At 34.4% G+C, this 26,660-nt stretch overlaps 1 protein-coding gene across 1 annotated transcript in view; it reads left to right on the forward strand.

Moving 5' to 3' along the window:
- Positions 1–26,660, forward strand: part of LOC150102834 (protein O-mannosyl-transferase Tmtc3-like) — a 325,416-nt gene that overhangs the window by 275,201 nt on the left and 23,555 nt on the right. Inside the window, exons 12-16 of the mRNA XM_090398748.1 lie at positions 1,530–1,623; positions 5,222–5,356; positions 17,076–17,158; positions 20,673–20,745; positions 24,340–24,426. Coding sequence (XP_090254874.1) covers positions 1,530–1,623; positions 5,222–5,356; positions 17,076–17,158; positions 20,673–20,745; positions 24,340–24,426 — 472 coding nt within the window. The remainder of the gene's footprint in view (positions 1–1,529; positions 1,624–5,221; positions 5,357–17,075; positions 17,159–20,672; positions 20,746–24,339; positions 24,427–26,660) is intronic.

The raw sequence follows: 26,660 nt of genomic DNA on the forward strand, positions 1-26,660 counted from the left end.
ATGTGGGGCAATAACTTTTGAAAATTCAAAACTAGCTACAAGTAAATTGGAACTTGGCTCACTGAAATAAATTTTATCCAAGTATCGGACTGTTTTTTTTTTTTTCTCAGTCAACAATAAATTAATTCTCTTTGTTCTTGCTCACTTTTATTGCTTAATTTCTTATGAATAGTTTCAAAATATCTCTTTACGGAAGAAGTCCTACAAACAACTGATTCGGAACATAAAATGCATAATGCTTTATTATCTTTCTTAAATATACCACATTTTTCAGTCCAGTATTCTTTAAATTCTCTAAACTCTTCTTCATTTGAATGTCTTTGTTTCTTTCCTGGTGGTTTTGACATTAAATTGACAATAAATACTTCCAATCCATATTTTAATGACTCACGAATTAATTAAATCGAAATCCACATATATAAATACTTTAGAAAATCGATAAATTCTTTACGAAACACGAATAATATATAAAATGATGATAAAGGAGTCACTTCACGACTGACTACTTGGCGAATGATGCAATAACTGAACAAGACAAAACTTGTACGTCAGTATAGCGAGGAGATAGATGGCTTCGAAATAGGATGTTTGTTTCATTTTGTTATTAATTTTTATCACTAAAACAGTTGATAGTGTTTGTTTTCTTTATTGCATTTTTATTTGGTATCACTCTACTTAATAAAATTGTATTCTATTAAGTTAAAATATACAACTTAGCGAAAATGTTGGATATGTATCTATTTATTTAATTATTTTTAAAAGTGAGCCCTGGGTTGCGTGAGGGAAAAAATCGTTGGCAAGCGTGCCGAAGGTTTCTCATCCCTGGAATAACGCAACTTCGAGATGACTATGAGAAAATCTGCTGAAGAAAGTTTTTGCTACAACTGTCAGTTAAAAGAATAATATCATTTGTAGACGTTTTAATTGGTAGTATTCAAGGAAGACCAATTAATGTGTGTGCTAAGAAACCCAAGTTTCTAGAAGGAACCAAAGTACCATGGCTTACATATTATTCGAGATTATCTGCATAATTAGCTACAACCTGCTAACATCAGAACTAATTTATGATAGCTGGTTTGCCTCAGAAAGACACCAGATATTAACCTAGAATCGTTGTAATACCCATAATTAGCAACAGATTGTATTTTTTAATGAATTGGATTTGTAATTAATTGCAATATTATTTTAAAGAATAAACCTTAACATTTTTCAAAGGCAATAAAACAAAAGTACCTTAATGCTTCCGCTAAAAGCATTATCCCTTAGTGAATACTTTTATTTATTTCATGGGGCATTAAACTGTTCGCTAATGAAAACTATCGTGAAGAGTTCCAGAAAGTTCCAGAAAGTGGATTTGTTTAGATTCATTGCATTCTTTACATATATAAAGGCATTATTTTCTGAGTCTAAATGAACAATATAAACAATACAATAGACTAATGACTAATTGATGGGAACGAAGATTTAGACAGCCTAATTATGAAGCATTTTTTCATATTTTATAAGCAATTATTTGATTTTATATATAGTGTGCAGCCAGATGATATGGGAGCCCATATAAACGTTGGAAGAACATACAACAACTTAAGAATGTTTGAAGAAGCTGAACAAGCCTTCAGAAAGGTAAGTGTCCTTAAAAAAAATAAAAACTGATCAAAGTTGCTTTGACTTATAAAACACTGAATTACACCGTATTATACAAAAAGACAAAAAAGTTAGTATTTATAATTAATTCTGAAAATGATTTATAATTAATTATTGAGGGACATGCCTTCATATTATTCACCGGGTATATAGAACTTAAGAGCCTCCGTAACTCAGTCAGTATGGACGAAGCCCTTTGGTCGGAAAGACCTGAGTTCGATACCCGTGCGGAACCTTTACCGGTATAGAGATAGGGTTTTTTTTTTCATCCGAAAACTTGGGTTTTTCGTCCTCCAGAACAGGCAAACCGGACCATGAACACACGCATTTACAGCCATAAGACAAACCGGCAGGCATAGGGCCAACTACCTTATCCTCGAGATACGGTTGCGGTTAAATGAATAGAAATTCTCGACACCGCAAGTAAAAGAGGAAGGAAGGAAGGAATAAGAAGATATATAACTTATGATATTTTGGCAAAATTAACCCAAATGACATATTACCTCGAATTATTACCTCGAAATGTTTTAGATATATAAACAAATAATAATCATAGATTAGAATAGTGTCACATATCAGTGAGGATTCTTGTTGAATCAGCTAGATGGCAGAGGTAAGTGATATGTGCTATTTATTGGATTACACTGGATTTTTTTTCCAACTAATTTAGCAATGGCCATTTTTTTTCTTTACAAAAAAGTAAAGACATATATATTCCTATTTAATTCCCAGACATTTTATTAATACTCCGTATAATATGTTATATATATAGATATATAATATATATTTTTTACCTGGTATTTCTTTAGTAATGTTTGTAGTAAAGAAATCTTTATGTCTAGTTACAGTCTTTCGCAAACTATTTGCTTACGATGATTATTGGTATTAAGAAAGTAAAATGGGCTTTCCTCGCATTTCTTTTCCATCTGGAACTTTAAATCTCGACAGGGGAAGAAACTGCTTTCAATCTTTTTTTATGAAACTGAAGAAATGTAGCCTTATTTGTAACAAAGATTATTTTACTTTCGTTTTCATTGCCATTTTGCTTCGCCGCGTCAGGCAATGTGCTTGAACAAATGCAATGATTTACTGAATAAGAAGTTCGATATAGTGAAAAAGAACAGCTGTTGATTAGAAACTGAAAAAAGAGACTGAAGGTTTTTGGGTAGAAACATGGTATAAGGGACGGGTTGTATTATTACTATTATTATTATTATTATTATTATTATTATTATTATTATTATTATTATTATTATTATTATTATTATTATTATGTTAGAGAGGAGAAAAAACGTTAAGAGAGAATTAATGAATGAATTTAAAGAACAAAGTTCTTTAAAAGCAAATTCATTCTTTATTTGGTTAAACAGAAATGTGGAAAATGTGGATAAAAAGTATTAAAATGGGGGATTATATAGTTTTCACACAAGGAAGGAAGCGAACTTTTTTATCGCTAGTTATAAGGGATAATCCAATGCTTATTTACCTTAAATGAGTTAATTTTCGTTTGTTTGCTCCTGCCGAATGTTGGGATTATAAAGAAATGAAACTGAAACGGTAATTTTCTTAAAGTAATTTGAAAGAATAAAAGAATAAATTAAAGAATAAATATTATATTGAAGATAAGTAGAGAACTAGAATAAAAACAGGAGAAATAAAAACGGCAACAAATATAAAAAGGTATTATTAAAATTTGAAGTATAAGAAAGTCAAAATTAAAAGAACTTAAAAACATAATAAACTATATGATAAAAGGATGCAATAAGTGTGCGAACAAATCAGTTTACGGGGTGATATAAAGCCGTTTGGAATAGTTGTCTTTAAAATATTGGAAACTTGTAGTGGACGTTTTTTAATTTTATGCTGCATCAGTAACCTCAGGAACCTATATATATATATGCATATATATGCTCATATATATGCATATATATGCTCATATGCTCATATATATGCATATATATGCTCATATGCTCATATATATATATATATGAGCATATATATATATATATATATATATACGTGCTAAAGTTTCCTAGATGGAAACTTTAGCACGCATATATGCATTCAAATCTTTCTGTCCGGAATTACGAGGGTGGTGTGAAAACGTTCTAGGCCTAACAATGAAAAACGAATTTATAATTTCAAAATTATTTTTATTTTTCAACATAATCTCCCTTAAGACTAATACATTTATTCCAGCGATACTCCAGTGCCATTGTCCTATCCCTGTAGTAGTTCTCAGTAAGATCTGCAAAATACTCCTCTACAGCTGCAATCACCTCTTGATTCAAAGGAAAACGCTGACCAGCGAGGAAGAGTTTTAGTTTAGGGAAGAGATAGAAGTCAGAGGGAGCCAAATCTGGGGGAATAGGTGGAAGGTCCAACAAATCATAGTGCTGATTCCTTAATTTTCCCATTGCCAAAACACCTTTGTGTGCAGATGCATTGTCCTGATGAAAGATGATTTTTTCTTCTGAAAACCGGGTCTTTTCTCACGACTATTTTCGTCTAGTCAGGTTAAAAGATCGAAATAATATTCCCCTGGTATTGTTTTATCCTTTTCAAGATAATTAATAAACAAAATGCCTTTAGCATCCCAAACCACCGATGCCATGACCTTACTTGCTGATGGAACCAATTTTGGTTCCATCAGCAGGTAAGTTAATGGCATCGGTGGTTTGGGATGCTACAGTTTTGACTGCTGTTTGGATTCTGGTGTGTAATGGTGAATCCAAGTTTCATCCATGATAATAAATCGACGCACGAAACGCTCGAAGCATTGTTCAGAGATTTTCATACGAGTGCATTTTTGAACTGCTATGAGCAAGCGTGGCACCCATCTTGCAAAGCTTTTTCATTTGCAATTCTTCATGTAAAATATATCTTATACGTTCTTGTGAAATGCCTATAGTCTCAGTAATTTCACACACTTTGACTCGCTGGTCATCCAATACCATATCGTGCACTTGATCAGTTTTCTGGTGTTGCCACACTTTTGGACGTCCTTCATGTGGATCATTTGTATGGCCACATTTAATCTCGGCAACCCATTTCTTAGTTGGTTGCCGAGTGAAATTGCAACTCGGGTAAGCACATCGAAAATGAAGAAGTGCTCATAAACTTTTATGAACTTCGAATGAATTTTTTTTGGCGTTAAACATTCTTTCACAAAGAATTTTATAACCACAAGATACTCAATTTCATCCATTTCAAGAGTTATAGACAACAGTTTTGCTTCAGACAGCTGTATAAAACAAACTATTTAATAGAATGACTTGCAATTTCACATGGATATACCAACTTCGAAAAAAAAAAATCTTGCTAATAGTGTTGCCGTCTATGGTCGGGCCGAGAATGTTTCATATCACCCTCGTATTTGGTGCAAAAGAATAAAACCCATTCATCGAAAGAAAAAAAATGTTCACAATCCAATGCGCTATCCTCCATCTTCGTACTTTATTTATTTAAAGACATGTTTTAAAGACATTGCCTAAAAAGAAATTGATTGTGTACCGTACTTAGAGAAAAGCGTTAAATATGCGAAACTCAACTGTCAACATATTTTTTTTTCTTTCAGGCTAAAGATTTATTGCCTCGCCCCAAGGCAGGAGAGCCTTATCAAGCTCGTATTGCTCCAAGTCATCTCAATGTATTCTTGAATTTAGCTAATCTGATTTCACGTAATGGCACCCGTCTGGAAGAAGCCGATACTGTAAGCTGCTGGTATTTCAACTTTGTTATAGCAATAGCATTACCAAATACAGTAAAAGTCCGGTATAACGGCTACTTCATATAAAGAGAAGTCCATTTTTTTTCGAATGTATTGTATGTGCTTTCTCTGTATTAGAGACCACTGTTTTATATATATAGAATTATTTTTCCATTGTAAGGAGAACACTGTTTCATTATTATTTCATTATCAAGACCTCTTTTAGTCGTTTTCTAGTTTTGTAAATAATACAACGGCCAAGAAGTCGTTTGTTTCGAACTGTTCCTTCATTGAAAATGAAAGTGATCATGCTGCAATAATGGATTGCTCAAGAACCGTTCCTTAATTGCACTCGCCACCCATTACATTTGCCATTTGTCTTTATTCATTTTGTTAACGATTGCATTACTTCGCATTGGTTGATTGTTGATTCTTTTATGCTATGAGTACGAGTATAACATTTTAGCATATCTTGTTTCTCTTTGATACCATGTTAGCGACTAAAACCCATTACTTATATAAATATAACAAAGAATTCACAGGTAGGAAAGTTTCTATTACTATATTATAGCATCTCCGAAATCTCTCTCTCACTCACTCTCTATGCAATGGGACCTCCTCTGCCTATCCATTTTCCTGCGAATCTGTAGTTGAGCATAGTCCGCACATAATGTGGCGAGACTTCATCCTGTTGGAAAATGAGGTCCTTAACATTCTTAATCTGGAAAAACACAAAATTCTCTAGTATGGCACACTCGTAGTCGTTTCCTCATGGAAAAAATGTGGCTGAACAACGCGATCATTCATGATGCCACACATTCACTTTCTGACTGTTACTCGAGAAATCCAACAGTTAATGAAGATTTTTTTTTACCCGCACGCTCGACAGTTATGGCGATTCACAACTTCATGCACATGAATGTTGCCTCATCAGATAATAAAACGCTCACAAGGTAGTTCCAGTATTCAGCAATGAGGTCTGGTATGTGGTCACAAACTGAACTCTTTGTGGCCTATCAATAAGATGGATGTGATGAACAAGCTGAAGTTTATATGCATGAAGTTTCAATCTCTTGTGATCAACGTCATGCACTGTGATTTTAGGAATGTTTTATTAAAACTCACACTACGATCTGAACATTTCGGGCTACGCTGGAAAGACAGTTGAATTCGTTCCACCTTTTCCGCACTTGTTGTCGGCCTACCTGGTGAGTGCCCTTCCAAAAGTCTTCCTGTTTCCAAGAACTGTCGATGCCAATTCAGAATGCTCCGAGCGCTTTTGTCACTGCGAGTATTCATGCAATATTACTGCCTGAAATTCCTTTGGATAGTTGTCGTTGACTTCGTTGGAGCTCCGCTGCATTATGCAGCAATTGTGCGAAAGTGCTCAACAACAAACTCCCATGGAAATGGATAGGCAGAGGGGGTCCCATTGCTTGGCAACCGCGCTGTCCCGATTTGATTCCAATGCATTTCTTCTTTTGGGGCTACGTAAAAGACATTGGGTATCAAGGAAAAAACAGTCTCTTGCCCATCTGTGCCATAGAATAACAGCAACCATAGAAGTAGTTCCTGTGGATGTGCGTACCCAAGTGAGTGTGGGTCTGAGGTGGAATTCCATATTAACGTGTACTGGGCTGTAAATGCAATAGCATCTTTAGTATATTAGTAATAAATAACAGTTGAATAATTATGTTATGCAATTGCTAATTTAGAATACTGATTTGCACTCTGTATGTATATGTAGCATCATTACGAATTCCCGAAGCTAAATAGAAGTAAATGATTCGATTCGGGAGATTATTTCGATAGGAGTTGATTTCGCTATAATATATGCTGAACATTACAGCAATAAAATGACAAAGTGTACTCCTTGCTTGATGAAAAAAATAAAATAAAAAGAAGAAGCGTAATGGGAAAAATGAACTCAGTCGGTGTAATATCGGCATTTACTCAATGTGTGCAGTAATATGCATATTTAAAATTTTTAAAATAATATTAATATGTAAAGTTTAATTTGATTTTATTTTTTAAATGTTAAAGTTTTATTTTATTTTATATGTAATCAACTTTATAGTTTCCAGATACCTGTCAATAATTTCCCCCCAAATTAATAGGTTATGTTTCATGTCTCCAGTATTTTGAGAACTTACATTTTGTTCTCCTAAGACATTAATAACTACATCATTTCATGTAGAATGTGGTCTTTTTGAACATGCATTTTTGCTGATCTCGATTCACATTTTATAATGCTAATGACATGAAAGTCCTTTCATTAGACTCTCTGTATGACTTATTCCAGTCTTCCAGTGTCCAGTCACGGCTTTCCTCATACCATTATAGACGAACTTTTCGGTTCTTCGCAGAAATCAGTGATTTCCATATACTGTAGGCATGCGACTGGTAATACCTATACTCTTCAATATTCCGCGCATAGTTCGTTGAGATATGCATAGGGAACAGCCCTCAATTAAATGCTCTGTCAACTACAGCAAAGAGGAAGTTCTGTCTGTACGTAAAAGCCTTCTCATATGACGGCGATCTCATTCCTGACCGACAGTCTTAGGACCACAGTTACGCCTCTTAGAAAACAACGTGGGTTATTTTTCCACTGATTAATCGCCCGTGATATCTCACCTTTAGAAAAACTAGTCAATTTTGATGTTTTCATAATCGTGATTCGAGACAGACAGGCATCCAGAATAAGCCGTTTATCGATCTTCGAAAGATCCTTGGTTTTGCCCATTGTGATCAGCGCTGTTAACGATTACTGACCATTCTTAAATAGTTGCGTAGAATACATTGTGACGCACGTGACCAAGAGTTTTACAAATACGTAAGTGACGTTTACGCACGCGCGCGTACACACACACAACTATGGGTGTACGTCTCGCAGGCTACACGTTGGAGTTGTGGTAAATAACGTTTCCTACAGTATATTTCTAGGTCTTTAATATCGCATAGTTTAATAAAGGATTTACGCACAATACCAAATTTAATCCTTGGCTCTGAGTCTAAAAATTTTCAAGAAAGAGCACTGTGGCCCCGAAAGAGTAATTGAATTTTCATTCACCATACTTCTAAAATATAAAATCCTAGCTAAACAAAATGTATGTGTTTCAAAAGTTTGATCTTATTCTAGTATAATCGATCGCGAATGAAAATTTCCAACCAAAGCAAATTTAAATTTTTAAAATTATCGAAACTTATTTCTTGAATCCTTGTAGAATCATTCTGGTTACGGTTGTTTATGCAAGAAGTGAATTTTCTTGCCTTTAAAGCTTTCATACTCAACAATGAATTTGCAATAAAGCAAATTTTACAATTTCAACGTAATCTATAGTATTATTTGTTGAATTTATGAAGGTTTCTGTTATAAATTTTCCCATGTCTGATTAAGAATGCATGATGTCTGAGTTCGAACATTTCGCAGGAAAATATCTGTGTCGTGTGTTCAGTAACTATTGGAAACAAAACAGCTGTCATTATTTTGCATACCTAACTGCTAAATGGCAAAATAATATGATATTATACATGCATTGGTAGATTCTTTCACTCGTGCCTCCTACGCACACAAGGCAACAATTTTCTATATATTCTGCAACCTCTCATGTGTGATAGTCTGGTCGTCAACCCGATGGCAGTCGTTCAATATCACCCATTGGAATGAGGTGGTCTTCATCCTGCAGGATGAACTCTAGTCGAGTATATACTGTGCAAAGATGACAAAGGTAAGCACATATCTCTTAAGTGAAAATTCGATATATACCATCAGGACCATAAACTGTTATCTAGAATGGCCAGAAAGAAGTTCACAACCTGAATATCATAGGAGTGCGATGCACTGTTCTTAGTATAGTGGGAAGTGATTTGCCTTTGTTTTCTGTGCAGGAGTTTGAAGAGAATTTAAGCCGAAAATCATTGATTAATTTCTAATACATTTCACCTCAGGTGTTATCACAACACCGATGTCTTGACCAAAGAGAGGGAGAGAGAGAGAGAGAGAGAGAGAGAAAGAGAGAGAGCACAAATGAACAGAAATCATGGTCCAGTGACCACCATGATGGAATAGCAGCACAACGATTGTTTATGTAAGAAGCGAATTTTCTTGCCTTTAAAACTTTCGTAGTCAACCCAGCATTTATTAATAAAGCTGCTTTGTATTTATTGTGGCTTCATATTAACTCAGTATGAAATGGAGTTTTGTCTCAAGCAACTTGCGATATACTGACCCTGTTTCCCAGGCAGACCTCCCTGAAAACCATGCCTGGATACCTAGAAGGAATCGAGGAGTGAAGGCCCAATCGAACATAAGCAACCCCTATAATAAGATCACAGCAAGAATCGCATCTGGGTAGCAGAAATAATACCCTATCGAAAGTAGGAGAAGAAAGAGTAGAAATGTCGGAAATTCGTATCTGGTATCACTGCAGTGTCAAAGAATACCTAGTCGAGAATGGGTGAAGGAAGTGAGTTCCGTAGGGAACGAAATGGCCGATGATACTCTTGTTTGTGTCCGAGCCTCGGTCAGAAAACAGACGTGAAGTAGAATATTTGCAGATAGTAATAGAAATTCAAGCGACTCAAGGGTTCTTGATCTCTCTTAACATCCTTCGATACCCCTTTAACTTCCTTTTGGATATCCTGTAGTTTGATATCCATCATACTACTTGCATGAAGAGACTGATACCCATCATAGTCTCTTCATGCAAGTAGGTGTATCCTTTAGTTCCAGACACATCACATTGGAGCTACCCCAGTGGTCCAAAGAGAAGCAGGGGCAAGAATTAAGAAAAGACACTTTTCAAACACGATTATCTTAATGATAAAAATTTCGATTTCTCAATTCCAGTGTACTTTTGTTTTAAAAGTTCGAATTAAGTAATTCGAGACCACAATACACATAAACAATATTATCATATATTCCTTGGGAAAGATGATTGAAAATTAACGTGAGGCTATGAGTGACGTTAAAGCTACGAGTAGCACTGTGACTGAGGAAAGAAACAGAACGTTATGAGAAGCAGCGCATAAAAAATTAACAAGCTTATCAACACAGTCAAAATAGACATGGAGCCTGCTGACGGTTGAGGCGATGAATAAGAACACATTTGTAGTGCAAATAGAGCAAGTTAAGTGAAAAATTTTAACACATCTGTTCTTCTCTGCCATTATCTTGGTAGTCATAATATCTTGGTAGTCATAATATGTTTAGAAGCAGTAATTAAATAGAGAAAGGTTTCTGATTCATTGAATGCTTCCAAATAAAGATCCTTGGAAAGTGAAAGCTGTTAGACCTGAGTAATGAAGGAATTCCAGACCTATTAAATTTACTCCAGTTATTTTTTTTAGTAAACTCCAGTTTACTAAAAAAATAAAATAAAATATAAATAAAACACGCAGTGCCTTGCCATTATTTTTTACTAAAATCAAACAAGACTGCATGGTCGTTTGTAGGAAATTGAGAAAAGCAGGCATTTTCTGCAAATTAACAACTGCTTTCATTCGACTCTCAAACATTCGGTATTGTATTGGAACTGCCAGTCAAAACCAATCCATGCGTGTTCAAGTCTAGTTCAGTAAGTGTACAAAGCTTGGAAATGCAGTCGAAGCTATTTGTTTGTTAGCTATTTTAATTTAGTAAACGGAAAATGCTCAAGGTTCATTTTTCTTCCAAATGGAAGAAAAATGCCTTCTCCTTAAATTGTCAGCTTTTATTTTATTTTATTTTTCTTTTATTTGTATTACTGTACGTACACTGGTATCCAAAACCTAAGGAGGAATACTATTTCTGTAGATTACGACCGCAAATTCAGACGAATGAGCCAGCGGAAATTTGTATAACTGACAATTTTGAGTAGAAAGTGGGTATATATTCAAATTTTCGAATCGCGCGGAAAGTCACGTGATGACACTCAACAGGATAAAAGACAAACGGCGATGAGGTAAGCCAATTATGTTTGAAGGAAGCTCTTTCCATGAAGGAAGAAAGTTGCAATCTTGGATGCTTGTAATGTCTCAGACTATCATGTAGATTCTTGATGATTTCACACAGGAAGACTTATTCGAAAGCTTTTAGAAGGCATCAGAATTACTGATATTGCTAGACAGTTTGGAATCTCACAGAGTTGTATTCAGGCTCGCAGAGGCGTTTCAAGCCAAAGAATGTGTTCCACACGTTTGCTAAGAGGTCGCCTCGCTCAATCACGGAGCATGAAAACAACCTTTTGTTCATAACAGCTAAACGTAATCGACACATCATGTTAGGTGAGCTTGCAAGTCTGCTCCATTGAAGCTTAGGCACGGCGATATCTACAAACTGCGGCAAGACGTCTGCGAGAAGTAGGCCTATACGCTTGAAGGCTGCGTCCATTTATTTACGGCTCATCGTAGAGCACGGTTTCGGTTGTGTTGTATCCATAAAAATTGGACAACACACCAAATAGTTAATATACTATTTGAAGGTGAAAGTCGTTTTAGTCTTTTTTCCGATTCTAGACAACACTTGATCTGGCGTGAAAGTGGTACTGCTTACCATCGCGAGAATGTTCTTGAAATGGTGCTGGAGTCATGGTGTGGCGAGGCATTATGCTGAATGGACGCGCCATGCTACAAGTGCTAGAAAAAGGGACTATGACTGGTGAACGATATTGCAACGAAGTCCTTAATGTCATTTCGATTGCTCCATGGTGCTGTAGGCGAAGAATTCATTTTTATGGATGATAATGCCACACCAACAATGGAGATACTTCTAGTGACCGAGGGTATCAGTAGAATCGAGTGATCAGTATTCTCCTCAGAACTCAACCTCCATATAACACGTTTAGGACACGCATTGCTGCTGAAAATTCCTCTCCATAAAAGAAACAAAGCCTTATTCTTTGCTCTAATGCAGGAGTGGACCAATTTGCCTCAGCCTGAATTACTTGGTACTAAGCATGGTACGAAGTTGTGGGAGTTGCATCACAGTTCGGGATGGACATATTCCATACTGAAATGTCTCTCCGTATAGTTTTCTGTAACTACTATACATTAATTCCTTATGCTACATCCGTAGGATATTTGTATCTATTGCCATAAACCTATTGCAATTTAATTTGTACGAAATTTATAAAACATATTTTGTGAAATATAACTTAATAGTATTCTCTCAATAAAGTTATGTCTACAATTGGATGTAGTCATGAATGTTTATATATATATATATATATATATATATATATATATATATATATATATATGTGTGTGTGTGTGTGTGTGTGTGTGTGTGTGTGTGTGTGTGTGTGTGTGTAGGTAAAAATGTACTTTGTCCTTAGAGATTTTTGGACACCAGTTTAGTTTGTATCAGTTCGGGAGTCGAATCTATTGGTTCTGGAATCGATTTCAAAATTGTATGCTAATATTTTCATATTTTTGTTTTATACATGCAGTATATATATTAAGGATAATAATAGGGGGATAATAATCCTCAAAAAATCTGTATTAGTTTCTGTGATATACATATACAAGATGCATATACCAAATACGCAGTTCAATGTGTAATATTGAACTGGCCATTGTTTTCCATTTCAGTTGGTTCGTTGTCATCTATTGTCTTTCTATTATTCAGCATATATGCGAATATTTGAACGTGACTCATTACATGACTCACATTCAAAAGAATTCATCAGGATCTAGTTTTTAATATCTGAACAGCTTTCATAGTTATTCTTATGTTGTACTATAAATTTATACTCGCTCTTGTTTTAGTCTATTATGTGTCTTGTTCTAGATGTCAGAATATGTCACAACATTTGTGACGTTTTATTCTTTAAAAAATAAGAATATTTACATTTTGATTGACGGTATTTTTATGGATTTTTCAGAACCGCTAATGTGCGGAATGGTAGTACCGTGTGTGGATAGAGGTAAGGGGAAGATAAATTTGTTCATGATTTTCGAGAACCAGAAAGGAGTTGAATATACTATTTCCCACTTAATGGTAAATAAAACGTTCTTACTGAATACTGAATTACATTAGGGCTCAGAAATTAAGATAAATTAAAACGATATTTGAGCTACGTTTCATAAGAATGTTTTCTTCGCGATTGCTATCTGCTCCTTTCACCATTCACACGAAATAGTATAATCCTGTTTTGGAGCATCTGAAGCCGAAAGACTTATTTAACGTGCGTTTCTGAAAATACGTATAAAATATTAAATTGAAACTTTTTAAGACTGAAATGACTGCACTCATAACAATGAATGAAAAGGCGAAATTTCTGTGCTAGCTGGTTTTCGACAAATACGTGAATTTGAATTTTATGTACTGGATTTTTTTATACTCACATTTAGACAAACGTTTCTGCTCTCTTCCAATATTATAACGATCTGTGGTTTAAAAAAAAAAAATCATTAGCTTTTTTTTTTTTTTTTTTGAGTTCCATCCCCTATCGGAGGTTGGCGACTACCTTGGCAAATATTGGGCATCTTCAGTCATTCTGAAGAGTCTTTCAGAGCTCATGTCACTCCACTGTCTGCCATTCAAGATCTTCTTCGTCTTCTTTGTGATCTTATTTGGTTTACTTCCCTTTTATAATCAATTGAAGTATCTTATATTTTGCAATATGAAGTACGTGACCAAGGTATGCAGTTTCGTTTCTTTTTGTGGTATCTATATGGGATTTTTAACGTTTTATGGGATTTTTAACATTCGTCTGTATAACCATACAGACGAATGTTAAATGATCCAAGTTTCTGTACCGTACAGCAGTACAAACCATATATAACATGTGACCCTATCTACTCGAGGCTCTAAATTTAAATTTGCGGTTACACTATGTTGATTTTATCAGGAGAAAAGTTTTCTTGCCATTTCAATTCTAACCTTTATTTCCATTTCTGGAATGCATTCTTCATTTAACAAGCATCCGAAATATTTAAATTTTGTCACTTTTTCTATTTGTTTCGTTTCCCGTTTAAAAAAAGTACTGATTTAAGAATTGATTGCTTGCTAATGACCATGAATTTAGTTTTGGTAATATTTATTCTTAATTTCATTTTTTTTTCACTCTCTTCGTTCACCAGGTCGAGAAGATTTTGAAGATCATGCATATTGTCAGCCAAGAGAGCTGCATCATCAGCATATCGGATGTTATTAATGATTTCACCGTTTACATTAATCCCTTCCTCTCTTGCTTTTAAGATTTTTGGAAATATGGTTTCTGAGTACAGTATATGTTAAAAGGAGAAGAGACGGCACATATCCATTCTTTACTCCTGTTTTGATGTTAATGGAGTCTGTAATAATTTAATCAACTTGAGCAGATGACTTTTGATTCCAATATGAGTTTTCGATGATCCTGATGTCTTTGCCATATAATTATATTCTTTTTAATAATTCAATCATTTTAGTGTGTTGGACTTGGTCAAATTCTTTCTCCAAGTCGATGAAACAAATGAATACTTCATTGTTTTGTTCACTACATTTTTTGGAATAAGATTTGAGAACAGAAAGGAGCCTCTCTCATTCCTAAACCGCTTCTAAAGCCGAATTGGGTATCTTCACATTTTCTGTATATTATTTTTGAATTATTTTTAAAAACGTTTTGAAAACATCACTCAGTAGACTGATCATTTTATAATCATTACAAGTTTTGGCATTTGCTTTTTTAGTTAGCATGATGAAGGTCGACTGTAACCAGTCTTGAGGGATTATGCCTGTATCGTAGATCTCATTAAATAGCTTTACTAATATAGTAATGTTGTCGCTTTCTAATAACTTTACTATTTCTGCTGGTATTCTATCAGGGCCTAAGGCTTTACCATCTTTAGCTGAATTTAGCGCATATTCTACTTCTGATCATAGAATGCACGGCCATCTGTTTCCGGATTTTGTCTGTTATCAGTAAAGATTTCTTTTACATATTTCATCCATTCTTGTATTTTATCATCCTTTTTGGATATTTATTTCTTCCTTTTAGTTTCGAATGATGCACAGTTGTTTTTTCTTACATTCAACTGAGGTCTCTTTCAGCTTTTTGTGTCGATTAAAACTGTCATGCTTTTCCTGCAGGAATTCTATTTCTTTACATTTTTCAATCAACCAATTTTTTTCTGCTTCTTTGATCTTGTCTTTAATAATTTTCTGAGCCTCTTTATATTGTTAGGCAATTTAATTTTATATGATCTGCGTTGATCCATGAGAGAAAGAATTTCATCAGTTAACCAACCTTTCTTTTTACTGCTCTATCAGGACACATAGTATTGACACATTTCTCTATGAAGACACATTTTAATTTGTCCCATGATTTATCAACCTTAACGACGTCATCATTTTTGATAAGTGCTGTCTCTTGACTCAGATCTTGACACCGGTTGTTTCTTATCTCTGGCTTTTTTAACTTTCTCAGATCAAATCTTTTTTTGTCGATGTTTCTTAAATATAGCTTTCAGTCATATCCGCACTAGGATAAGTTTTTGTGCTCTTTATAGAACTTCGAAATCGGAGTGGTAGTTAAACCATGTGTTTATGACTATTAATGCCACTCTTGGCAGAATTGAATAAGATGGTCTCCTCTCTCATTTCTTGTTCCCAATCCAAGCTCACCAACTATATATCCACATCTATCTTTTCAAGCCCTCATCGTTTACATCATCCATGAAGAAGATAATCATGTTTCTTTGTATTTTTCATTAGTTCTTATAATTGATCATAAAATTCTTCGATCTTGTTATCTTTCTTTTCAGCAGTAGGGGCAGAGTCCTGCATAAGATTGATATGTAATGGTTATCCTTTCAGTTTTAATAACATCATCCTCTCTGAGTAGGGATGAAGTTCAACAGTGACTTATTGGCATCTTTGTTTATTATTATTCCAAATTCATTCTGATGATCGTTTTCACTACTTACTCAGTTGTACTTTTTCATATCATCAACTTCAGTTTTGTTTGATTCTTGCCACCTAACTACGCTTAATCCTGAAATCTCAATTCCAAGTATTTTTATTTCTGAGGGTTCTGACATTTCATTCCTAGTTTTAGTAGATACACCATTTTAACCCTAGAGATTCTTAGCACCCTTATCCTATTTAAGAGAGGCCAGAAACTTGGGAAAATTTGTGAAGATTTGCTCTCCACGGTGGTTAGTCTCGGGGCAATAGAGCAGTAACTTCTCCATTTGATTTATACTCCGCAGTATTACAGACATATAATAATTTGTAATGTTTTAGAGAGCAATATTACAAATATAATATCGCCATCTGAGATTTTCTAATCAAAAGCTTTACCACCATCATGAGACTTCAACCTTGTCAGTATTACCAAAGCTGCTTACCTTTGTCAGAGGATTGAATCCTTTAATTTTCCTTGTAACCCTAGGAAGGGCGGCCCTAACCAGGTACTGACAGCCGGAGCCAGCTGAGCCAGCCCAGGTTGTTGATAAAGGTCTGCTCCTCAGAAGATTCTTTCGCGCATTTCATCGTTGGGATATGACTCCTCTTCGGCTGATTTGTCGTTGTTCTTCAGAGAGCTCCATTAGCATCCTTGTAGGGAGTATATCCTACGGAAGGTCTCAGGGAACATGACTGGGACATAGACTTCCCCACTACCCAAATGCGTAGATCTAATTTAAATTATTTCTTTTATCTGTGTAACAAAGTAAAGGTTAACTCAGTACTGTTTGTGTAAATTATGCTCATGCATAACTTTTTACAGTAACTATTTTAACAGCCAATTCTCTGCAGTTATACAGGCAAGCAATTAGCATGAGAGCTGATTATATCCAAGCTTACATAAATCGTGGAGACATCTTGATCAAATTGAACAGGTAAGGCCATTTAATATAGAATACATAAATTTAATTGTGTTTGTTCGTTTTCACTAATGAGATAAAAAAATAAATTATAACAAATGTCGACCGTTTGAATATGTTGTTATTCAAATATAATATTAAATGACATCATTATATTTACGCGTAGTGTGTGTGTGTGTGTGTGTGTGTGTGTGTGTGTGTGACTCCCATTCATCCATAAATTGTCTTTTCTAATCTCGCTCATATCAGTGATGTGGATGTTCATTCTTGCATTTCTTTTTTAATAATTTTTAGTTTTTCTCTTTTTTTAATACATTTCGTACATCCATCCCTATATCTAGTCTAATTTTCTTCATTATCAACTTTGCGAGATGGGATTTTGAAGATCTAAAAGGGATTTATTCCAACTCGTCAGGCTTGTAACAGACATTGTTGGGGTGTTTCATCTAATAAGAGTTTAGCCATTCTTATACGGTGTGAAGAAATTTTCTTCCCCAAAACTTGGGTTACTGAGGTTTCTGAAGGAGATTCAGTAATCCAGCTATTATCAGAGGGAATGCTCACATTTGTTAGACATAATAGCTTATGATAGCAATTTCCCTTGCTAATATTAAATTAATATTTTGTTTATTTAATGTAAAAAGCATCTTTCACTCAATTACAGAAAATAGTACAGTGCTCTTAAAATACCACATTTCTGCAATGTAATTGTTAAATGTTTTTTAAATATATATGTTTTAAAATCTTTAATGTAGGTAGTTCTTATTTAACACTGAAATGTTCGTTAAAGTTTAATATAATGCAAAATATTAAATAAAATTTAAATTGCTTTGTTATTATCAAGCGATGCTACGTGTGCTAACACAAACCTTCTCTGTATTAACAACTAAATAAAATGTAACAATATGGACTTTAAAAGATTTTTCTTTGAAATGTTTCGCTATTAGTTAAAATTACGACTGAAGCAGTGGGACCGGTTTTTGTATCACTCCCAAACATGATTGGTTGGAGTAGCATATTGTAAAAGAGAGAAATAAAAGGGAAGGAGAATGAGGAGGAGTAGAAACAGATTTGGCTGGTTGGCATTTGGATTGTAAATGGATGTTGGGCAATTGTTATTAGTATTTTCATAGGTTTACAGAAAGCGGAGGATGAATGGCATTTCAGCAAGATAGCACTAATGAAAGCATCTGTAGAGAAGACAAAAGCCAGAAACATACTGTCTGTGAGAAAGGGCGGAATCATCGATTAGCGGAAATACACTCCGCTGAATAAACGAAGGATATTTGGCGAGGGTTTTGGCGTGTCACTTGAAACACACACACACACACACACACACACACACACACACACACACACACACACACACACACACACACACACACACACACACACACACACACACACACACACACACACACACACACACACACACACACACACACACACACACACACACACACACACACACACACACACACACACACACACACACACACACACACACACACACACACACATTCAGTTTTTACCAAATACAATCATCCTGCTCTGGACACCAAACTTGAAACTTTTACAAGACACTTCAAAGTCTTCAGTAAGTTGAGCAATGCTCTTTCACTGGGCAATGCAGTTCGCCTTCACCTAAAGACAATCACAAACACCCATGCCCACGGCGAAATTCGTAACAGCAGCTTGTTTGATTAGAGATTCGATGCGCTAATCACTAGGCTATTTGCTAAACTGCAGGGATTACTGTTTTAGCTCCATTAAACTGTCTTCAGCGTGAATAGTGATAGAGAGATCAGTGAATCAGGGTTCAAGGGAACTGGTTGTGTAAACGATCTCGGAAAAAACATATATTTGAGTACTGAAAGTTTTGTCAAATAAGCACGGAACAGTGGATCATATTATCATCAGCAGTGCTATGGAAAAGTTTGAGTTCAGTGAGAGAAAGTGATTTATGTAATAGAGATACAGAACTGAGTTAATGGAGAAGACAAAACAGAATTCTAGGGCGTTGCTGCATTAGTAGAAAAATCTAATACAGAGAAAACCGTCCATCATGATAGGCAACGAACAACCACAAATGATGAAAGGCAAATCATAGAATGGCAGTTTGTCGAGTATGTTTTATCTGTTAATTTCATATGCTCTTTTGTAGATTCTGTACAGAAGAAAATATCCCAGTTTCCGAGACGGATATAAATCTTTCTTATAAGACTAGCCAACTCATCTTTCAATGAAATTTAATTTTTGTGATGATGAAGTATGGCCAGCATATAACATATTTTTCTGGTAATCCCACCAATCAAAGGATGTAAAACTAGTGTATGATGCTCGGGTACAACAGATGCGTTACTAGTTAGTTAATTTAATTATCTAACTGCGAAAATTACTGAATTTAATAAGGCTTAAATTACGTTGTCTATAGCTTTTAGTAGAGGCACGAATATATATATATATACTGCCCTTTAGGTTTATACATACATAAACATGCCATACAAATATATGAATAGATCAATATTCTTCCACAAAAATTTAAAGGAAAATGGGAAATAAAATTCTCTTTTATTGGAGTTCAAACTTAGAATTTTCACGTCATGTTCAAAGGAATAAACAAATACTTTAATATGACGTAACCCCCTTTTATGATCCCTTGCATTTATGACCGCTATAAATTTTATATTTTGATTATATGAAATACTGGACCATGAAAGCAACGTGACTTGGATGCGTATCCTTCTACTAGGATTGCTGACTGATTATCTGAGATACAGCGCAAAACCGACTATAAAACATTTAATTGTTATAAACAGGCTTATTTTTATTCATTTAAGGAGGAGTATACATATTTGAGTTTTTTTTTAATAATAATAACAATAATAATAATGTTTTAGAATAAACCGATGCTGTGAGTACTTGTGCAGAAACACTTCCTGTTCGTAAGACGGGAAGACGGTAAATTGTAACAGTTCTGTCATATTTATTTCTTGAAAAGTGTTTTGAAAGAGAAGATGTAAATTTGAGCAGACAAAGTCTGATGAAAAGTAAGAAGCATTGGAAATGAAAACGATAGAACTTGCTTTGAATTTCACTTATCTCATTCTACGATAAGAACCATCATAAAATATACATATAAATTTTGTATTATTACAAACGTCAAATTATATATATCCAAGAACATCACCCCAATTCATTACACTGAGCATATGGAAAATTATGGTTCGATTTACGACGACTAAAGGTTAGCTTCCAGGAAGCATTTAGGTTGTTAAGCTTGAGGTCTACGGTAATTACATAATTTAAATATCTCATGCACATATTCTATTTATTTGCTTGATCGTTGATATATTCTTAAAATGAGAACGATTTTTAAATGAAAGTATGAAAATAATTTGCATTTTTACAGAGAAACAACTTATTCAAATTATTGTCCTTATTCTTTGAACTTTAGTTTATATTGGTGCCATTAATAAAATCTTTCCAAATCGGAAATACTGTTGAATATATGTTTCCGTTTTTCTAGAACTCAGGAAGCTCAAGCTGTTTATGAAAGGGCTCTTCAGTTTGACAACAGTAATCCAGACATATACTATAATGTGAGTAAAATAGTCGATCAGAAAAGAAAAAAAAAAAAAAAAAACCTTAAATGTTCAAACAAATTCTTTTCATAAAATTATATAAATGCAACTTAGCATATACAAGTATATCAATATTATTATATCAATAAATTCAATTAGTTCATTAAGATTTTATAACAAAATCCTTTCTATCTAACATTCACAACTGAAATTTAAAATTTAAAATTCGATTAAAATTTAATCGATATTTAATTGATATTTAAGGTTTCCTTGCGACAAAGTTAATCTAACACGTATAATGAAGAGCATATTGAATCCGGAAACAGAGAGATCCTAGTCAGAGAGATCCAAACGCATCAACGTTTCTAAAATCATTTCCGCGATACTTCTTTTTACATTTACTAGCTAAGGCTTTAGATGATGTAGGTTTGGCAGAGACAAGCTGGTATGTGTCACATTTCATGTTGTTTCATACAATGAAATAAATCAACTGAAATTCTGTCACACTTTACAAATTTATCTATCGACTCCTTTTTTATGCCTCCAGAACTGATTTTTCTCCATCTCAGAAAACACCCAGTGTTGATGGGAGTTACACATACTAACTCCCCATACCCTCACTTTCTTCATAAGAAAGAGAGGGAATGTTTTAATACATGAAGTATTTTTCGTAGCCCATTTTTTAATTAAATAAATAATTATCGCTGGCACAATGATATGTGAAGGGTGGGAAGGAACTTATGTGGCTAAAATATATGCTGTGTGATAGTGATCATTCTAGGGTCGACTTTTCTCTTTTGGATAATACCTAATTCAGAAATCACTGTGTTTTATATAATGACATATTTTTATTTACACTTTCCACTATATGTTAACTTTAATGACGTTCAGGTTGGGATTTGAGGTGTTCATTTTCCAAAACAATGAGCGGAAGCAAATATACTAATCGTCTTGATTTTGATCAAGATGAGAAAAATAAATATTAAGAGATGTTGGAAAAATAATGAATAACCGAAAAATAGTTTACTATTTGATTTGAGATAAGTAAGAACAATGTGGCAAAAGATAATGTCCTACAGCATTTATCTTCGTCGTAAGATTAAAATACACGCTAATAAATAAGACTACACTGACTAGTTTCACAAGATATCATTCGTGACTTCCTCTTAGTAAAATATAAACGTAATGTTGACAAATAAAAGATATAAATTAACATGAGCAGCTGGCAGGAACTGTTAGTATGAACAATCTAAAACAGTCATGGAGATAGTGAAATGTTACACCGGTATTCCATCATCCGTTTTCTGGCATTTTCGGAGACTTTTAGTGTTGGGAGTACAAAGTGATCTAATTAAGAGAGTAGAGATATCACTTAAAATAAGTCTATGATTTTTATTGAGTGAGTCATGTAAAAAAATAAATACTAATGCTGAATTCTTATTTCACGAGCGAGAACGTTTTCATCTAGCAAAGTCTTAGAAGCCTTTTTCAGTCGATGTCATGTGTGTGGGAAGAGTGAAAAGTTAAATCTGATCTTTCTTCCTTATTATGAACCACATCGCTAAGATGTCTTTTTCCCCCCTCAAAACTCCTACAGATCTGATCTGTGCAAGAAACTCAACAGGAATAAGGAAGTCTGTAAACCCACATATATGTCTAGAAGGGGTTATTGTCTTTAGAAAAGGAAGGCGGCTGCGTATGACGAGAATAGGTTTGAAGGCCACTCTGATGTTAGGGGATTTGAGACTATCGGGGATTTTAAAGACTTCCAACTTAAGGAATTGAGACTGAGTCTCAGTAGTGCACGTTAAGATTTGGCACAGGTGTTTGAGTAAAAATGGCATTTCTTGAATTGATTTCCTTGAGCACCCCTCGAGTACAAATCAGTTGAGTAGAAGTCATAATTCCTTTTCTTTTCTGTTTTCTTCACCTTTGGTTTTTAAAATTGTAAATGTTTTTTTTTTTTTTTATGAGGGATGGTGGAGATATGACGTAGGTTGTGATTGGGCTTGCGGTAAGCGTCTACTGCTAAACCATTCTCAGATCTTTCTGAAATAAGGACATTCAGAAAGGGTAATTTGCTTTGTTTTCCAATTCTAAGGTATATTTTATTTCTTGGTGGAAGTAAGTGAGAGAAATTAGAAAATTATTTAAATGAGCGATGCCACGCTTTCAGACAATAAAGATGTCGTCAACACGTCTCCACCAGATGGCAGATTTCGGGTGGATTATTTCAAGAATTTTTTTCCATGAAAAGATCTGCACATGGGCAAGATAATGGACTTCCTATTTCTAGTCAAAAAGTTATTCATAGAGATGATCTTTCCATTTGAAGAATTAGGTTGAAGGCAATGATTGAAAGTCTTTTGCCATCAGATGAGAAGACGTTTTCATTGAGGCCTAAAACTTCATCAGCAGGGACATTTTTATATCGTGAGACAATGAAAAGACTTGAAAGGATGCCTGGTGAAGAAAGTTAGACTGTAGAGTGTTTTCCGACGTACGTTGGCGAATCTGAAAGAAGAAAAGAAATTTTCGGCATATAGTCCTCCGCGTTCAATCTGCCTGTGGCATTGCCTTTTCAGCCTTGAGAATGATGGTGTCTTTGTTCTTTCTTAAATGGGAAAGAGACTTTCTTTCTGAGTTGGTGATGATTTTAGAGAATGGAATGAAGAGAGAATTTCAGCCTGGAAGTTAATATCATTTGTGATATTTCGTGGTAGATATCGAACGGCTCCGTTTAATACTCAGTAGGAAATCAACTTTTGGAATATGCTCAGAAGTGATAGAGGAACTAAAACGTTTTTTAAATAGCGTTTCCTGTCCTCGTTAGGCGGTAGTTCATATCTCCTAACGCCACTCAGGATGGTTCATATTTTCGAATATATATATATATATATATATATATATATATATTCGAACATATGAAAAAAAAAAAATATATATATATATATATATATATGTATATAATCTACAAGCATACAATTCATGCACTGCAACCTCTATTATACACTTTCGTTCAATGCGACGCCTTATGGCATGGTTTCATGCATTTCCAAGCATAACGATTATTGCTTTTTAAAAGAAATTTAAGAGAAATAGTTTAACCACAGGAATATGATTTAACTTAATTAATTATTGGTGAAATATTGACTGGACTGCACTATGAAATTATATCCTTTATATTTAAGATTTAGGTTCTGGAGGTATAAAAGTACTTTCAATCCAATCAGAAAACACTGTGTCAGTCATTAAGTTAAGGAAATATCGAAAAGAATATGATAGAATATCTTTATATCTTAGACAGATTTATAATCATATATAAAAGTAAATGTGCTTAAATTTTTTAAATCAACACTTTAAATGCATCAGTCGTATAGAACATGTTGCGCTTCATGCCCAAGTGCCTAGTTTATAAAACCTGAGATAAAAGCATGCTTAGAATTACATGATGAAAGAAGTTCCATGAAATGTATATATTTAATTCACAATATGCATGCATTTAAGTGAATCGCTCATTAAAAATGAAAAGCAGGTTTTATTTAAATTTTTGTGAAAAATATAATTCAAAAATATGATTTAAATTCTGATGCTCTTCTGTTTATTTCCCAGCTAGGTGTGGTATTTTTAGAGCAACGAAAAACAACTGAAGCTCTGGTTTACTTTGACAAAGCGCTTGAACTCAATCCGGAACATGAGGTGAATCCATTTAAGTTTCCTAACTTATAAATGTTACTTCAGACTTCGAATGAAGGCGCGTAATTTTCTTGTTAATTTTCAAATGAAGATAATTGTTTAGCTTATATATTAAAACATTCTTTTTTAAATTTGAATGAAGAGGATTATTATTACTTAAATATCCAATGCGCACATTTTCCATTTGCAGTATTTCATTTAAAAATAATGTTTTCTACATCTTTTCCTACAGATGGCAGTATTAAATAATACCCCTTTTGGTTTAAATTCAGTTTTCGTCACTGTGGCTTATACCTGCTTATACAGTCTATACACGTTTAAGAGGATTGTGGACTACGCCTGCATAGGAGAATGTATGCGTGCGTGTTCCGCATTATATTCTCGTACATATATCCATGTATATATATATATATATATATATATATATATATATATATATACACATATATATGTGCGCATATACACAATATATGGTATTATGTGTGCCAAATAAAAGAGTCCTTGGATCTAGCATTGGTGGGAAAATTTGAAGGAAGGTTATCATAAACATTAACACATAAACAACCAGAAAAAAAAGGCAAAACTAATTGCAAAGCAAATAGGTTGATAATACTTGAATTCACAGAAGAGGATTCTCGGATGTTTTTTTAACATATCCCATATATTTTCAATGGGGTTCAGATTCGGGCTTTGTGGGAGCCAGGGAAGATGGTGAAAGTCGTTATCATGCTTTGCTTAACCACTGTTGGACAACTCTTGCGCGATACAGTGGCATTGTCATCCATGAAACAACCCTCATATACTGGATAAAACAATCGACATTGCAGGATGGAGATGATTGGAACAATGTTAAGATATACCTTGAAAAACACCCGACCTCCCAGCAATATCAGGGAGAACGGTCCCGTACTAACAGAACATGTTCAACCATGATACTACCCTCCAGGACCTTGAGTTGTGTTTTCAAACTAAGTTTGGTTCATTGTTTCATTTGGCGCTTGCGAAACTCTGTGTATCGTCGGTATACGGAACAGGCTATACTGTGACTTCTAGTACTGCGACTTCTAGACGGCGATCTTGTTCCTAACAGAGTGTCTTAGGACCACACTTTCGCTTCTTATACAAGAAATGTGGGTTATTTTTCAAATTAAACACCCAGGATAACTCACCTTGTAAGAAACTAGTCAGCTCACCTGTTTTCAAAATTATGTCGCCAGCCAGACGAACATCCGCAGTAAGCCCTTTATCGAACTCCGAAATCTGCTTTGGTTTTCCCATTGTGATCAACACTATTGACGATTACTGACCAGCAGCATTCTTATATAGTTATGTAGTGACATGGTAATTCACGTGACCAAGTATTTTGCATATACGCTGTGTAAGTGACATGTACGTCTATCTGCATACATAAACGTTTCTAATTCATTTGCCGGTGTGTGTATGAAATCGGCTGTGGATCGATAGTGGTCAAAGCTGGGGTGTATTACTGGTCCGTTTTGAGAAAATACTGGGAAGTGGCATAAAAGGAGCTGGTGATCTCTATGTGGGGAAGAAGTTTGTTGTTGTTGAAACTTTTTCATGATTTTGAGACAACTGAAGTAAAAAGAATTAAATGATAGTTAATTAACAGACTTTTATCACCTTTTGTTTGAGGCATGGAATTAAATATATACTTGTTCCCATTCTGCCGGATAGATATTTCCAGTCAAATAGGAAATATTGAATACGTTATATAGGATACAGCTTAATTATAGACCACAGAGTTTAGCACAATAAAAGAGATACATTGAATCAGATGATTTCCTGGTGTCTAAGGTAATCAGTATTCTTCTGAATTCTTTTTTGATTAAAGAACAAGCATGTAGTGAATGGTTGTCGAAAGAGGAATTGAAGAAGAGGAATATATATGACTAATAGCTTAGCGTTATCTTTGGGCAATGCTTCTATAGTACAATCTCTATATGAGAGAGGTGAAAACGTGGATGGACAAACGTTATACCAGTGGCCCTGCAGAAGAACTAGAAAACGATGCCAAATTCCGAAGACGAATTGAGATAGCTGCCTTATGTCCTTTCAAAATCAGATTTGGATTTAATGGTTACCTGTAGCTTCTGCTATCGTGCACTTTAGCCTACGTGTGAAAGTAGACCAAAAAAAACTATTTTTTCTCTAAGACTGTCTTGAGCACTTCTTCGTTGGAGAACCAGATATTGGTTAAAAAAGTCGAGAATTTTAGG

The sequence above is a fragment of the Typopeltis vanoorti genome, chromosome 10 (genome assembly GCF_054136105.1).
Source record: "Typopeltis vanoorti isolate ZY-2024b chromosome 10, IOZ_Tvanoo_1.0, whole genome shotgun sequence".
Classification (NCBI taxonomy): Eukaryota; Metazoa; Arthropoda; class Arachnida; order Uropygi; family Thelyphonidae; genus Typopeltis; species Typopeltis vanoorti.